This window comes from Pomacea canaliculata, linkage group LG12 (genome assembly GCF_003073045.1).
Source record: "Pomacea canaliculata isolate SZHN2017 linkage group LG12, ASM307304v1, whole genome shotgun sequence".
NCBI lineage: Eukaryota > Metazoa > Mollusca > Gastropoda > Architaenioglossa > Ampullariidae > Pomacea > Pomacea canaliculata.
In genome coordinates this window covers 14,384,984-14,402,772 of record NC_037601.1, presented here as the reverse complement: position 1 = coordinate 14,402,772, position 17,789 = coordinate 14,384,984, and the positions used below count along the sequence as shown (strand labels likewise).

Below are 17,789 nucleotides of genomic sequence, written 5' to 3'. Positions count from 1 at the left end.
ATTCTCTATTCCCGTTCTTCTTTAAAACTTTCCCAGTGTACAGAAATAGAACTGTCTCATTAGGTTTGGCTGTCACGGAAGAAATTGCCAGCGAGTTATATCTCGCCGTTAGGGGAGAGAGAGAGAAAAAAATAGCCATTAGCATATCGATAACATTAGACTTGCAGGTCTCCACTCGGCCTCACCGGCAACCGCCAAGAAACGCGCCGACCTGTACTCGACGTGTTCATACCTATGTCCACGCCGGGCGACAAAGCACACAGAAGCACTTCCGCCGTCATTGTATCACTCCGCCGTGATCTACGTGATCAGCCGTATGAACACAGACACGTTGGCCTTTGTCTTGTCTATGGTGCGAGTACACGGGTATGTATAACGAAATAGATCGGGTGGGCCTTGCCAACCTGGTATTGAGACCTCCTGTACGGGTGGAAGAGAAGTCGTGCCTGGAGTGTCAGAAAGAAAAAAAAAGTACCTAGTGCAGGACTAAGGGGAGTCAAAATGTTTGACTGTTACCTAAAGTAGGAACTGTGTTTACTGGGGCTGCCACGCACTTTGATAGCCATGGACACGAACTGTGAGAGTTATTGGCCGACATGGAGGTGACAGTCGAGGCTATACAGTCCAGGTAAGAAAATGGCTACTTTGTTTATTTCTCATGTGTTTTGTGTTGTGGACACACAGCTCTGATCTCTACTCGGATTTCATGAATCTTTTGGTTTCTTTCGGTGTGTGTTGCGTCTCCTCCTTCTCAAGATGTGTGTGTGTGTGATTTTTTTTTCTCAATCTGTATGTGCTTCTCAATCTCTCCATGTGTGTGGTGGCAAGAATGTAAAGAGTGTGGGTGTGTGAATAACTATTTAATTGTGTGTGCGTGTGGAGAAAGTTAAATACATGTTCGTGGACTTGTTCTTACCGAAAGTTTAGTGATTTGAGCAACTGCTTCATCATGTTAACGATTGTATCCCAACAACAATTTGTTGATTGTCAGTGTATACATGTCTAACCCACCACTTTCCTTCCAGAGTTACGAAAGAATTATCAAATTGTTAAACAAGTAAAATTATTGTCGAGGTCGAGCTAGACGACATTTATCATTTAAATCTCCGTATGGCGTTTCAACAACTATTTTGACAATGTACCTGAATATTCCCCTCGAGTGGTGGGCGTGTGTGTTTACGAAAATATTATTTTCTAATGTGTGAAAAGAACCTTCGTCAAAGCATATTTTAAGATGTGAGCAGAAGAAGGACCAAACACAACCTTAGCTGTCATTGCTCCCCCGACACGAGTCTCACTGTCATCATTAACTCAAGGTGGACACTCGCTAAGCACTGCGAGTAAACAAGAAGATGGGAGATGGCGTGGCTCTAATGGGAGTCAGCAAATTTACTCTGGTAGTGCTGAGTGATTCAGCTTCTCCATCTCTCTCTTCTTCATCAAACCACATTGGTCAGTGTGTGTGCGTGTGCGTGATCATGCACGAATGTGTGTTTGTGTTTGCCTTCACACTTTTCCCGTTTATTCTTAAGTAATGAGAATAACAAATCTCATTTCCTTTTCTCGATTATTTCCTTCTTTGTTCCTGATTGCACATTCGAATGTCTTGAAGGCCAGTCGTGATGATGACTAGAAGCACAATGCACTCTCCAAGTCCCGTTAGCCTCGCTTGGAGCTTGATTCCTTGTCACACGACTGACCTTACCTGAGGTCACCGAGTAAAAGTGCACTGAGGGGGGGGACAGAGGTACTAGGCAGAATGGTGGGGCAATGGTTGGAGTAAATTTGTACTCGATGCCAGTGTATTAGTCGGTGGTTGCTTTCGTTTTATTGTAGAAGCAATGGATGCCGTCATTTCTTGGAATGCATCGTTTACACCTGTTGTGTTGTCTGTCTGCCGCATTTCTGTACATGTGCTTATGTGTCTGTCTGTGTGTCTGTCTGTGTGTGCGTGTCTGTCCGTCTTACGCACATGTACGTGTGCACACACACACACTTTCCTTCTCTGGCCCACAGACACATAAACACCGTCGCAGACACACTTCCACAACAAACACACACACACACCTTCATACACATTAGCTCAGTCTACTAATACCAATGAATTCCAATAAAGATTCCATATTTAACATCTCACAATTATTTTTTCATTAGATTAGTGATAGTCAAACTCTAGCTACGGACCTGAGATAAAGAAACAAATTGACCTCACTCTACTCAACTGACCTCGGTTGTTCTCCATGGCCTGCGTCACCCGCTGGAATCAATCACACGGACCGCCCCTCGTATTTTCCATTTCTTGGCTGAATTGTCGACTTCGCCGAACAAATAAATGGCATCGCGACCTAATCCATAAAATCCCTGACAACTCGGTAATGTTCCCTGATCACAGAGTTAAATTAGTCATTGGTCTTGCCACAATCACAACAAAAAGTCTTGCAAATCATGTGCGAACCACCGCGCGTGACGTTGACAAACTACTTGGAACTGAGGTCAGGAGTCTGCAAAGTTCAGCTTGGGTCAGATTGTTAAGTTCAAACTGTTACTTAACCTGCTTAACAGTTAAAGTACTTGTATAAAACCCTAACTTCTAAATGCAGTAAAATAGATCAGCATTTGAAAAGAAGGGGACATGGAGAAATATTCAAACGGTTGCCATGCCATGACCTCGTTCTGAAGAAGAAACTCACGGGAGGAACAACGATTCAGTCCTCTTTGTTCTGCTTCTGAATTTCCTATACAACCCACACGAGTAAAACTCGGAGCAACAAAATGGAAGCATTCTCCGTGGCCTGCTAGTCTCCTCGGTGAGTGTGGCTCGAGAAGAAATGTGTTTGTTGTATAGGGGAATTCAACCGAGAGATTAAAGTAGGATTTCATGAAACACTCCTGAGCAATATCAAGGAGTCTATGCAGGCCTCTCTACCTGTACCAGGTGCTTACGCCCACCTCACATTCAGTCAATTGTTCGGTGAAGTGGAATGATTAATGAAAAGCTTGGGATTTACAAGCTGTTCGGAGGACTGCAAAGTTTGGTAAACATTAGAAAAGCACGTGAGAGCGACACGGAGACGACGACGATAAACATGAGTTGAGGTGAGGTGAAGTGAAGTGCTACACGAGAGCTGAAATGCCGTTTGAAATCGGCGAAGTTTGAGAAAACAAGCAGCCAGGAAATTGTGAAAAAGGCAGATTTCTAACGTGGCAATGCCATAAGTCAGATGTCAGACAAGACCACGACCAAAGCCAGATGTCTGACATGGAGAGACACAAGCCAGATGTTGGACATAAGTAATAACCTAAGCCAGGTGTTGGAGAAAGAAATAGTAATTCACGACGAAACAAAAATGAATAGAATCCGCGACACTGTATTAATGCACACCACAAATATTCTTGTGAATCCCACAGAAGAAGAAAGAAGCGGTAAAAAAAAAAAAAGGTGACGGCAGTAATATACTTCTAAACAGAAACCTCAAGTACTTCCTCGATTCCCAGACGTCCGTCTAAGAGTCTATGACCGGGTGTTGTTTATTGTTGTGGCCTGGATCCACTCAGAAGCCACGATACACTCAGCAGGCAAACTACCCGAAAAGCAGCAAGTGATGATCATTTCTCTAAAAATCAAATGTCGGAATGGATTCTGCTTCTTGGCACAGACAAAGGTGACCTCTGACATCGCGATCTCGTGACATCAGCTTTGAGGTGAGAAGTTTGACGATGAGATCATGGGGGACACTGAGACACTCAGAACCTGGGCCCCACATGATGAGTGATTGAAGATTAGGGGTGGATGACTAACACCCTGTCTACCTCTTTCTGCGACAATAAAAACCATTCCATATACTACTGTCTTAATTAAGCTGGAGTATATTTCCAGTAAGTAAGACAATAAGTAAAAGCTGGGCTTTGCTGGAGAAGCAAAACCTATTTAAACTTCATTCATGAAAAGTCTCTTTGGCGTTATACGCTGTGCCTCACATTCATAACCAAAACCTTGATATGGGGTTGATTCTTTTATTCTCATTTACTTGTTTGTTGTGCAATCCTAAACGTTCTCTCCTTTCCGCTCTCGCTCTCTCTCACGCCTGGTAAATAAGCAATTACCTGCTCACCTGTACATATAAATAAATTCCACAAAACATGTACAGAATCTGTTACATTTCTCTCTCTCTCTCACTCACACACACACACAACTACAAACGCATTTACAACAATTCCGCACTTTGCACTTCGGGTAATCCGATTACAAACATCTCTGACAAACATCCCCAAGAGAGCCCGTTAATAAGATCGTAGAGTTCCAATAACTCATTCTTTGAGGTTCCCTACAAGCCCCGCTAATTCCTAGCAAACCTTTTGCTGTTTCTATTCTGAGTGTAAGCGCATCAGACCTTCAGGTAGGGCTGTCGTCCTCATTCCGACTTGTTCCTGCCAATCCCTTCCAATGAAAGCGCCAACACTACTATAAATAATAAATAAATAATGTTGAGGGACTGAAGTTCGAGCATTAGTCCACGAATTAAAATGTTCGCTAGTGGTGTAAAGTTATCTCTTATCACACATCGACGACTGCTGATGAAACAGCTAAATAAATCCTGACTGGTGAACGTGTTCATTCTCATTGCCAGAAGGAAATTCTACACTAAATAACTGAGACAACTGTAAAGGCAACGTTTGTTCTCAGGTAACACAACCGTCGACATGTCAAAGCGACTGTCACAATGTCCTCCGTGTCTTTAACTTGAAGACAAGTCAGGAAACAAAGACTTAGTCTCGTTCCTGGGAACCGGTTGGTATTTGATCATAATGTTCATGCGTCAAGCTGAGTTAAAAACAAATTAAAGATCCAGATATTTTGTGTTTCTTACTCTCTACTTTTTTTTTTTTTTGTCTTTTATGTCGGTTCTTTTATTATCTTCCACTTTTACATTGTCTTTATTTCAGTTCTTTTCCTTCTAAAAGATTTATTTTCACACAAAAGTAAAGCTCGTTTTATTATATCAAAATAGTCGGTTTGAACACAGGAGTTCGTTTTTAAATTGTTGTTCTTTGTTATTAAGACCGGGTACCTTGTGGCTCCGACTCTGTCACGGACTTTATATATCCCTCCTTCGCTCGCCAGTGTTGCCATGGACTACAGCACAAGCAAGGTAATAATTCTGCTTGTAAACTTGATATAACCATCGATACTTCGATATAAGGTTCAGGACTCCTGAAGAAAGCCTCTGTCTCGATATAGTAGATACACCTGGTGTAGGTTCACACTGCCAGGACGATTTCTGCAGGACTTCTGGACCAAGCCTTCAAAAGCGTTTGGCTTTGAAAATCATTTGGCGTGGCAGGAACCGATATTCGATCTCCTGTTGACGACCCCCTCACGTCTCTCCTAATCTACTGTAGTAAGTCGAGCGTTCTGCTCATTGAACCTAAACGTGTTGACACCTCTAGAGTGCTCCCCAACCTTCGGGGCCATGACAGCGCGGTGTTTGATGGGAAATTTCTCTGATCACCTATCGAACTAATGCCGTTTTTTTTAACGCACCTCTGACACGCACGCACTCACTCACGTTTCAATTAAACAAAACTTTGCTAACGGAAAGTGATAATGCTCTCAAAAAGCGAATCGTCAAAGCTAGTAATCTGAAGGTAGAAAAAGTAGTTTTGGGTTGTTGTCTACTGTTAAAAAAAACTGAAAAAAACCTCAATAATGTCGTAAGGTAGAGGAGACCAAGGTTGGGAGACACCCTTGAGGTACTCAAGTGACAATACAATACAACAAAGTGCAATACAATGTAATACAACTTTATTTATCCGGTTGAGCGATTGCAAGTGTAAAACTGCACACGCGAATTACAGTAAAACGTGGATTAAATACCGATTTATGCAGAAGGGTGAGTCATGCAACTTTACTCCATTGCAGAAGCCTCTAAGAACTCTGACATTTTTCCATCTAGGTCCCGACTGTTCATCGCGCCACCTGACGAGAGTCTGACACGCTACCTAGAGTAAAATCCTTCCATCCACCCGTCATGTCCTTCACCCTCTTTGTCATTCTCCCGAGCGAGGACGTCTGCACCCTGCGCGGCCTTCGGTCAGGTACTTCCATTCGAGCCGTGCGCAAAAGACTAGAACTGGAGACGGGGTTACCTGCGCAGACGTACCGCCTGACCTGCGCAGAAGGTCAGGTGCTGCACGAGGAACACGTTCTCGCACCTGGACGTCAACGTGTGGGAGGGTTTCGTGGTCCGGGTGCGGCTGCTGGACAGCTGGCAGGACCTACACGACCAAATCGTCGCCGGTGATGTCCAGAGGGTCGTCCAGCACGGCGCCGTGCATCTGCGCAAAGAGGCTGTGCCCTTTGACTCGGAAGAGGCCAGCAAGGTCAGAGACATCGTCGCAGAGAGAGGCACGGTGGCTCTCTTCATCGCCAGTTTCCTTGGGCAGCAAGAGATGTGCAAAGCGTTGTTGTCTGTTGGTAAGTGTGATTTTCAGCGTCACGGGCTAGTCACCATTTTTGCAGCAACATAAAACAACAGTAATAATTTTAAGGTCCAAGCATTTTACTCAAAAATTAATCAATAACTATTTCAAAGTTACAAAGCACACCTAATTTTATTCAGTATTATTTTCTACATTGGATAACTGTTTTATTATTATTTTTTTTTGCCAAACATTATTCCGGTGAATTTTCTAGAGGACACCAGATAATCATAAACATTCTAGAAGACAGACTTTATCCCCTACATCAGTATACTTTCTAGAAGATTAGTTTATCCAGTATGGATTGATACTCATTCTAGTAATGATTTACGAAAGTCTGATTGCAAATCCCAATTTTACGTATTTTAAATTAACATTTGTGTATTTGCAATGATCCAGGAGTAAACCCCAACGGCAAAACGCTGTACGGTAGGACGTCGTTGTTTGCTGCCATATCATGTGACAATGATCACGTGATGGAGATCCTTCTAGCACACGGTGCTGACCTGGAGGTACAAGATGTGGATGGCGTGTCTGGAGCGGAGTTGGCTCGCCGCGTGCCGGCTAAGCTGTGCCTGAGAAAAATTCCGTCAACGTCGGCAACAGTCCAAGGGAAACGACACCCGGCTGGTCCATGAGGAGAAAGGACTTCGACCACCGTCTGCTTACGTGTTCCGCGCTAACCACGTGACAAAGAGCGCTTCCGACAGTGTCGAGGCGGATTCCGATTCAGCTTCGCTGATGTCATCTCGCCAAAGACCGCAGAGAGTACAACTTTTTCAAGAAAGCCATCTTCTCCGTCCAGCGTCTTCTGCACCCGCCAGACCCACCTCAAGGGCCACGTCAAGGCGGGAGAAAGGTACAAGCGGAAGCAGCAACAACTCTGCGGATTCACCTTGCACACCTAGTCGCCTTCGAGCCAACATGTCGTCAAAGCTCTCTCAGGACAGTGAAGTGTTCGTGTGGAACGACAACGTTAGTCGGGTACCAAGTCCACCCGTATCCCAAGTGAAGGCACAAGCCCCGAGGTCCAGCGGCAGCACGAAAGTGAAAAAGGGAAACGTGGATGCCGAGAGGACTGATCACCCGTCTACCCAGGTTACCCCCCGGGTGTTATTGCCACACAGACCAGCGGTGCAGGACGTTTCGTTTTCCGGTGCCCGCTCAGTTCTCACAACGTCCTCGGCGACGTTCAGACCTGTGGGCGCTCACGCCTTTGAACACAACCTTAGCCAGGGCAGACGCACCATGGCACAGACGAAGGTGCCAGAAACGTTGTTAAAGTATTTCAAACGGTCTGGCCTCGAGATTCGGACCCCATCCAATGTGGATGATAACAATAGAGAGAAAGACCTACGCCCAACTTCAAGAACCTCCCGCGCGGCCCTCTAGTCGGGAAGAGTCCCCTTGATGACGTGCAAGCTGGGAGGGACAACAGATTACGGTTCAGTGGTGGGCTCACAAGAGGTGTTGAGTGTTGCTAGCGCCCTGAACTGCAGGCAACTGGAACGAGTGACGCAGCTGTGGGCAGTCTCCATGGAGATTCCGATGACGATGGGGGACGAGTGATGTCCCGAGGAGGAACGGTTCGCTTCTCGGGCAGACAGCGGTGAGTCGCGCGCAAGCTTCTGGCAGCGGTGTGATGAATGTTTATGTCCCTGTGTGAGAGAGAGAGAGAATGTTTATGACAAATTTTTGCTACTAACTGGAAGCGACTTACACCAACTAAAAAAAATGTCAGTTTTTATCTCACACTTTAATGGCACAGGTCGCGCCTGTTGGTGTCGAGACAAAAACAAGTAGAGTCATGGAAAACGATGAAGCGACGCATAAAGATAGCTGAGGAGCAAGAAACGGAAGGACTTGGACCAGAACTCTCTAAAACGGCAGAGCGCGAAGGAATCGTTCGAAATCTGGCTCGAGCGCAAGAGGAAGGAACGACTCCATCTTCCAAAGGACGCCAACAGCTCCGACGACAGCGACCGAGATGATGACGAGGCGGACAAGGACGGAGAGCACTCCCAGGTGTTTAACCTCTGGCTGAAGGAGGTCAAACAGCGTCCCCTGGGTCGCCCTCAGACGGCAGCACCTGATTCTTTACGGCCGTCATCAGACTCGTCCTCTCAGAAACTTGGTTCAGTGTGTATGACACGTGTGTACTCCTAAAAAGTATCTTTTTTTAGCACAGCACAATGTAAGCCACTTATCTACTAGTAGAGCAGAGTGTAAGTCACTTTGGCCAGGAGAATTAATTTGAGAGAGTGCGAGAGAGAGAGAAGGAAAGAATACCTGTTTGCGACACTAGGGGTGAATTTTCGTGTGTGGATATTTTCCGAAATGTTTCAAATGGCAACTGCTTTGAAATCAGTACAGATTGGTCTTAAAGCAATTTTTTCCCTGAATTATTTCAAAGCTGGGCGGAAGTGTAGGTGAAGACGATTCCAGACCAGACCCTAGCACCTACATGTCGGCCTACAAGGATTGGCAAGAAAAGCGAGACAGTTCCAACACCAAAGACAAGCTTTCAGTTGCTGACATCAAGGTTAGTCGAGGAGCATTTAACTTCACATCAAAATAAACCCTCCAGAACTTAGTTTAAAACTTCTTCTGTTTGCAACTCAGTCGTAAAACCCAACCTGACCACGGAGAGTTCAAAACCTAGTGAATATAAAAACAAATGTATAAAATGATTATATTTCTTAGAAATACCTAATTTATTTTATTATTTACTTCCTAGGACGCCAAGCGCCGTTTGGAGGAGAAGCGGCAGCAGTTGCTAGCCATGGCGCTGACGTACGAGGAGTGGCTGCAGCACACGGAGGAGAGGAAGCAACTGATGCACGCCATCCTGCGGGCCGACCTGCAGCAGCTGGCCGACATCGAGCATCGCAACTTCCGCACGCACCGAGCGCCGCGACAAATCTCCTTCACCCAGTGGCGCCACAAGGTCGACAGGCGGGAAGCGGAAATGCGCTCACATACACAGCGCATGCGCAGACCGCAGCCCGAGCCCCCGACGGTTCGCAGCAGCGCCGCCGTGCCGCACGAGGAGTGGGTGAAGAGGAAGAAAGAGGAAGCCAGGAGAGAGAGTGTTGCGGCGAGGACCAAGTCGGAGGAGGAGGAGAAAGGACTTGCCACGTCATCGAGGAGGAGTGAGAAAGAGGCGGCGTGGGAAGCTTGGCTGCAGCAGAAACACCGGCAGGAGCTGCTGCAGCTGAGTCAACCTCTGCATCCTCAACGGCAGCTGGGGTTGGTCATGCGCCCCAAAAAGACACCGACCATCACCCAGTGTTGACGTTCTCAGAGACCGGAACTGGTCTCATATTCTTCTGCACCACTAGGTTCCTGAACTCGAAACCTTTTGCCACAAGAAGGGTATCAATCAGACTACAATTTTAACAAAAATGTATAAATAGCATAAGAAAACGTTTTCGAGATCCAATTCTACTAATTATCTAGATTACATTACAACTATCATTTACCCTTTTTTTTTCACTCAAATATGTTTGAAGCCCACACGCATAAAGTGTCAAGTCGTCAGACAAAAGTCAAATTCATTTATTTCTTAATCTTTGTACAATGAAACATGGCTGGAAAAAAAATGTCACAAAAGGCAGACAAAGTGAAACTCCATAAAACCAACGGACAGAGCGAAAATATCTTCACTTGCTCAACCAACATTTGAAGTCAAACTCACGGTACATTGCTGTTCATTCTTTCACTCAAGCACTGTGGACGTTCAGCTTTCGTGGACATAACATGCGAGAGGCTAGTGATGTCTGTCTTAAAGTACCTAAGCGACTTCTATGTATGTGTGTATGTGTGCGCGTGCGTGAAAAGAGAGGAAAAAAGGAAGAGTTTATGCATGTATTTTCATCTGCTACGAAGTCCAATCAAAATACTGATACAAATACTACAATGAACAAATTGTACTGTTCTACTCTGTGTGTGCATGTGAGAGAGAGAGAGAAAATGGAGAAAGAGAACGAGGATGAAGAAACGTAAAGGTAGACAGAAAAATTGCCACAGACCATGTTTCTGAGGGAAAGAAAGATGCGACTTTATTAGAGACCCGATTTCGTTGTGTGTATAGGTTACACAAATTTTCACTAGCTGGGCTATCCCTCCACACACAAAAATGTCCCCGAAAAACCATTAAAACAGCTGCTTTTTCAATCAAAGCCAGATATCCATCAACAAGCCCAAAGAAGTCATGTAAATTTAAACAAAAGTGACGCTGAAAGTTAGTTTATCATACGCTACAATCGTATGTCTTAATTTACTACCATTCCACTACGAAGTCGCATAAATTCAAAACAAAACTTGTTCTAAAAATGCAACAATTGAAGAAATATTTTGAAACAGTTAACAATGGAATAATGACGCTAGTTATGCATATCAAAATATTTTTCTCCAGCTGTTCCAAAGAAACCATGGAGGAAAAAAAAAAAAAACAGCAAGTGAACAAACATGAATACAGCTATACACACTCATGCTCTTCTTCTAAAAAATTCATACAAAGACAACATTTTATACTACTTCAAAACAGCAACATCTTTTTTTTATATTCATCATTTGTATTCATCATGCATCCCACAGTTCAAGGCAACACATGTGCTTGTCCCTTCGCACTTCATGATTTAGATGAGACCACGTCCACACAGGCGAGCGGTTATGAACATACGCAATGCATAGCACAGTTAATTAATAATATTTCACAAATGAATCAGGAAAAATTAATTGAAATTCAAAAAACTTTAACTTCAACGTCATTTGAACATTCTCCGATAGAAGTTCCGGCATGATCATGTTGTAATTGACTCTGCAAGTCGAAGGAATCAACAACACAGGCAAGTGCTGGAGGCATCTGCGACATCGTCAACTGTCCCCGTGTCCAAGTGTCTGAAGTGTCTTTTGTCTGTCCCCCCATCGCGGTGTCGGTCACTTCGTACACCCAGCGAACCTGAGCTACGGACACTGGCGAGATTTCACGAGAAGAAGCTCGGTTGCAAGCATTAAAAACATTGCCGTTTTCGTTCCCGAAACCCTAACAAAGAAACAAAAATCCCCGCATCAGGACTTGGTAGGAACATCACCTTGTTGTATAACTTGCCATTTTGTATTTACTTGGGTTCTGTTAGAGTCTAAAGGTGTGAAGGGTTAGGATGTTTGAGAGACTTATCTCACAATCGTGTCTTTAGGTCGTAAAAAGTCGATTCTCCAGAAACTGTAGCCAGAAAGACATTATCATACAACCTTAGCCTCATGCTGCTTCATCGAACGACAATGAAACAGGAAGGTCACGAAAGGGGCACAACCTGGATTTCTATTTTTTTTATTTTTTTTTTTTTTTTTTTTTTGGAGCGGGGGAGGACCGTCGCACGGCGTTTCTTACTTAGTCATATATTTTCCATTTCGAACACTATGCGCCTGTTTCTTCACAAATGACGGAGGAAGGGAACAAAATTCCGTAAGTATTTATAAAGTATAAGTATAATTTCCGTAAGTATTTATTAAGTATAAGTATAATTTCCGTAAGTATTTATTAAGTATAAGTATAATATTACTGGAAATGGAATAGCGGTTTCTCTCCCTCAATCCAAGAAATTGAAAATGCTCAAGAGAAGTACTGTTACGAACTGGGAAGATTTTATACAACACACAACAGCACTTTTCGTGACTTGGAGAATTATTTGAATCTAGTCTATTGAATTTAGTCTACCTCCCCCAACCCTTCCAGTCTGGAAAGTGATATCTTCCACACAGTAAAAACAGACAGTGAGGTGACATAGTTTTCGTCATGTATCACAATAGTTATTACGACTGCCAAGATAGTACTGTCAACAAGGGTTGGGATGTCCATCTGCTGTCCTCGAGTGATAACATTTCTATCATAACCTATCCTGACCCCTCACTTTAAAACTTTGAAGAACTGGAAGCTGGCGTTGACTCATTTTACGATTATGACAACTGCGGTCGCGAAAATGGAAGTTTTCTTCTTTCTCCAGCACAGATCGCTGGAAATTTCACTCTATAATTTATATTATGCTCCGGAAATTTATGCGCAGATCCCCAATTTAATTTAGAGGGAAAGTATGCAGCGACATAATAGTTGGGAGAAGGAGAGGGGGAACCATTATGTCACAAGTCCATTAAAGATGATTTAATGAAAAGTTTTGAAGGACAAAAACAGGACCACTCTTACAAAGATGTTCTCATCACACTAGTGTCACCAACACTAGCGAGATGCGTTTATTAACAGTAATTCCCTTCTAACATTTAAAGATTCGCAAACAGAATTTTTTATAAGTTTTTTTCTAATACAAATAATTTATTTTAAATCCATTTGAAATTATATGATGTACACACTAGATCTTGGCTGTTTTCATTCAGAAAATTTTGAATACTGTTTTTACTATGGGGGGATTAAGAGAAATTTTAGTATTTATTTCTCTGTGTTAACCGATCACAATGTGAAGTTATTTAGGAGAAACGCTAAACCAGATCATTTAAACTATGTATTTACCTTTTAAGATACTCAGGAACTCGTATGTATAAAACGTAAATATAAAACGCTACCTCTTACTTTTCATCTCTGTGTCAGTCTTCATATAATGCATCCTATGGAAAAGCGAAAAAACGAGTGACTAGGGCGCTGGCATCCAAACCTGGAGGCGCCGGATCGATACCCGTGTGGCGCAGCAAACTTTTTCCACAAGCTGACTTAGATCAGTACTATAGGGTGGTTAGGGAAGGAAGGAAAGTCAGCGAAAGAGAGAGGAGAAAGGTTATGTTCTTATAAAAGCTGGCCCTTGAAAAAGTGTGTTTCATCTCACTCGCTGACGACAGCAAGATTTAGGGAATACCTTTACCTTAACGCATTCTGTATGATGCTGCTTTCCCCGCCCTCTCTCTTGAATACGTGAGAAAGAAAAGGAGAGACGACTTAGCCACAAACTACGTGAACGACTAACCATCTTTCAGAAACTCAGTATACCTTAAATGCCAGTAAGGAGTAAGAGCAGCCAGAGTTACAGAGGACGTCATCGATGCACAGAGTCAAGTGATCAAGCCACCCTTCCTTGGTAAGGCAGAACGGCTTTTTCTCCCAAAAGTTCATATTGGTTCATTCACCCTCTTTCCGTCGTCACTCCTGCCTCTCCCGCCAAGCAGTTGATTTGGAAGGATGATGGCGAGACAGCGAGTTGGGACTGTAGTTAGCAACAGAAGGAAGCTGATACTGAAAGTGTTTACAAGTCAGAAATTTCTACATTTTCACACGATTCTCTCACAGACAACCACCCGCGAAATGGATTTGTGCAACTGCAACAACTGTCAAGGGGAGCTACGCAGGTAACTTAGGCGCCACAAACAGGTGGTCTCCCTTGGTCGTGACGACAGCAGGAGAGCCGAGTAACTCGTGCAATCACACGTCATCCGAAAATGGATGCCGTGCGAGGGTCACGAGTTGCGTAGTGTAAGGAAACATTTTAATTACTGATCTGAAACTACTGGATACCCGGCACCTGATTTTGTTGATTCCATCGCACGGCCATCTTACCACTAGTAATTTCATGCATAAATAAATAAAATATTAAAAAAAAAATCATGTAGCCTTGAGAGTGAACGAAAGATAACAGTGGCAAGTCCGCTTTTAAGCACACCTATCTCTAGGTTCTATCCAATAGCTTCAGATGAGTTGCATTCAACGGTACAGGGCGGGTCTCGCGGTTACTTTCTACAAAACAGACAGGAGGGTGATGAGGGTACAGTTCTTTTTGTGTATTCGTTTCATTATGAAACAAGAGTTCAGAGCGATGAAGCAGTCTGCACACTGCCATCAAGTCACAATGTCATATTATGTCCAATAAGCTGACCTCCGCATCATGCGCGCGCGCATACACACAGACACAAAGGCGCGCACACGTACATGTGTGTACACCCTCTCCTACCGCTCCACAATCTCCAACGCTCTTTCTTTCTCTCCTCCTCTCTCTCACACACACACAAATCATGCATGCGAGGAATGCATCTGGAAGCTGTACAGTCAGTCTGATGAGATGCCGAAATATTTATAATTACATCACATGCCCATCTCTGAGCCACCCTGCCAGTCCTTTTGCATCAACAAACGTGCGTCACCCTGGATTTAAAAATAACATACAATGCTTATGTGTCAATGATCCAATAAGCGTGTTGTCCACAAAATGAAAAAAAAAAACCACTAAATAAATAAAAATGTTGGATTGAAGCATCCACGATCCGCAAACGAATGAAATCTGGATAAGACACTGCACTGACGTCTTTCCATCCTTTAGTGACTGGCAGGTCAATAGTCGGGATGAATTTTATGTAATTTCATTAATCGATGTAAGCTTTATGTAGAGAAAACTTGCCGTCGAAGAACCCTCTGACGGGATTCCCGTAAAACACCGATTCCCTTCCCTCACCCTTCCCTCAACTTCCCGCCACATGCACGTCACATCACTACAAGCAAAGGACGTCAGATGAGTTTCTGGTGATGAACTATTAACCTCGAGTGGAATTCAAAGCAGGGAACAAGGTGTCATGGTAACTGACATGGGGAAGAAAACAAATAATAGAAGAAAACCCAAAAGTATCGGATGTTAAGCAAACATCACAAGCTTTCTTAGAAGCATTTGACCCAAACCCTGTTGTTAAAATCGGTCTAGACAAAGAAAATCACGCCATCTGCACTCAGCGTGTCGCTTCGGTCCAGTTCAGTTCCTGCGGTCGCTGACGAGCAAGGTGCTGACGTGACAGAAGTAGCGAACGTCAGACTAGCCACTGTCCACGTTCCTGACACCAAAGGGTGAGTGAGCTGCTCTCAGTCCATGCCCTCGTCTTTCCGGTCGCCGCCATGTTGCAGAGATGAGGATCTCGACGAAAAAGACAGAAGGACGCTGAGCAGAACGGCTCCCGACACAGGGCGAGTGATGTGCTTGTGTGTATATAGATATACTGTATCGAGTCAGGCAATCGGTAGATTTCTCGCCTTAATCGCGTCAGAATGCCGGTTTGGACTCCTCAAGACGAAAGTGCAGGATCTCTTCCATTTTAAATCACAGATAGCTGTCGGGAATGCCAGAAAGAAAATAATAATGAAAAAAAAAAAAAAAAAAAACGACAACCAAAGGTTACACTGTCTCCAGTTCTCACTGTTAAAATAAAAGTTTCTAAGAATCGCTTGCACAAAACTTGTCACAAGAACACAAACTCTGCTCTTGCGAGGTTTAACAAAAAAAAAAAAAAAAAAAAACACCCCAGAAGTTCTTGTTTCATTTTTACCTCTTGGCAAAATGTTCAATGATTATCTGAATTATCTCTTCCACGAAAAAGCAGCTGAAGCACCGTTTTTTGCTTGTTTTTTTTTTTCAACTTCTCTGTCTTCTCGAATTGCCTTGCTGCAAGCCCTGCCCTGTTTGGCGGGAGTCTCGGTACAGAGTGCTGGCCTTTGAACATTCGTCCCTCCCCTCCACGACACGCTGAAAGGCTTCGTCCTCCATCCCTCCTGACTGAAGCGCCGTTACTTTACTGCGTGTTCGCTGCTGCTTCTCTGGTACAACAGCCTCCTAGACAAGAACGTCTCTGGGTGTCTCCGAACACATCCACATGTTCTCCACACACATACCTGCCCACATTTCTCCAATTGTAAATGATTCCACTTTACCATTCCACGCAAGAGTAACTACGTCTCCATTCATTACAGTCCCCACCTGCAAGTGTTCCTGTTTCTCCACACAGCTTCGCTCTTAAATGCCCATAATTTTTGAGAAAAGACGTGTGGATACAGTTCATGTGTCTTCTCTTCTTTTTTTTTTTTTTTTGGACATGCGTCTTGGCTTTGAACAGCACATCTTTTATATTAAAAAAAAAAAAATAAAGCTCCAAAAATCTTTAGAGAAGCTGATACCTGGCTGTAGGGACTTCCTGTTACCATTAAGCGTTTCGCTGCAAAGTTACTTCACCTTTCTTTTTTTAAAAATAAAAGGATTTTATGCCCATGAGACAGAAGAAATTGTGTGTATACCGTGTAGGCACATTTCCCAGTGTCACTGAATCACACGTCACTCACTAGTAGAAACAAGTGCTAGTCTTGTTGACCACTGACTCGAGAACCCAGGCGTAACTCCCTAGGGTAAGGCGCCGCTGAAATACGATCTCCGACCGTCAACACCCCACAGTCAATACTGCATTCATTTCTGACGACTGCTGCTGACATCTGGCGGATCGGATGATGAGGGTTGAGGTTGGGTCGGAAGGGATGAATCCAACGATCGTACTAAAATCCTGAAAATGTCCACACCAATAACCCCTACAACTAAAAACTTAAGATGACGGAGAGGGGCACAGTTCTCAAAATTCGGGCGGCGCGCAGATGATCACTGACGCCACAAGCAAGGTCCATCCTCTTGGACTGGGGGCCAAGCGACACGGTGCCAGACAAAAAAGCGACGCCTAGGGAGGAGTGAGTCCCGCACGTCTTCAGTGTCCAAAACATCGAGGTTCTTTCCCCTAAGCTCCCTTTTCCCATCTCTCTCTCCCCGCATCTCTCTGACAACCTCAGCGGGTCATATTCGCCGGAGGTCCTGTCAGCGGCCACTAGGAAGAGGGGGTACCCGAAGCATCCGAGGAGGTGCGGGTGACGGGGAGAGATCCCGATGACACCTGCATCCACATGGTAGTGTAGCACATGACATAAACGAAGATAACGGCAAGGAAGACGAGAAGGATGGTGCGGTTCTTGCACACTCGGAACTGGTACAGGCGCGATGACGTGCGGGTCAGCCCCACCAGCACCACGAAGGCGATGACGGCCACTATCGCCAGCATGGTGACGTTACTGCTCACATGGGACACCTGGGAGAGAAAGAAGACAGGTGAGCATTGGAATACAGAGGAAGATGGTGGAGGTGTATGCAAGATATGGAAGGAGAGGATGGGGTGTGAGGAGAGGGAGCGAACAGAATATCCGGTGCACATTAAGGATTTGAAACACCTGTGGCACAAAGAAAGAATGAAAGAAGGTAACAAAGGGAAGAGAGAAAAAGACAAAGCAAACAACTATTAAATAAAGACAAAAAAAAAAAAACAAAGAAGAAGAACAGAATATCCGGTGCACGTTAAGAGTGTGAGGATTGAACACCTGTGACACAGACAATGAAAGAAGGCGACAAAGAGAAGAGAGAAGGACACAAAGAAAACGCATGTTCGGCAAATAAAGTAAGAGAACAAGAAATACAGGAGAAGAACAGATATAGTTTCACAGTCAGAAGAGAGGCAAGGAA

At 44.2% G+C, this 17,789-nt stretch overlaps 2 protein-coding genes across 2 annotated transcripts in view; one reads left to right on the top strand and one right to left on the bottom strand.

Annotated features, from left to right (window-relative positions):
* Window positions 1-214: 214 nt before the first annotated feature.
* LOC112577397 lies at window positions 215-10,934 on the top strand. The gene is given in 10 exon segments (XM_025260461.1): window positions 215-628; window positions 5,061-5,150; window positions 5,955-6,212; window positions 6,214-6,475; window positions 6,880-7,110; window positions 7,286-7,455; window positions 7,980-8,089; window positions 8,527-8,619; window positions 8,893-9,022; window positions 9,218-10,934. Coding segments are annotated over 8 exon segments (1,737 nt in total). The 5' UTR covers window positions 215-628; window positions 5,061-5,150; window positions 5,955-6,029; the 3' UTR covers window positions 9,776-10,934.
* An 899-nt stretch (window positions 10,935-11,833) lies between these two features.
* LOC112576421 (beta-hexosaminidase subunit alpha-like) overlaps window positions 11,834-17,789 on the bottom strand; it is a 55,862-nt gene continuing 49,906 nt past the window's right edge. Inside the window, 1 exon segment of the mRNA XM_025258799.1 lies at window positions 11,834-17,361. Within this exon segment, the coding sequence (XP_025114584.1) occupies window positions 17,104-17,361 (258 nt within the window). The 3' untranslated portion in view covers window positions 11,834-17,103.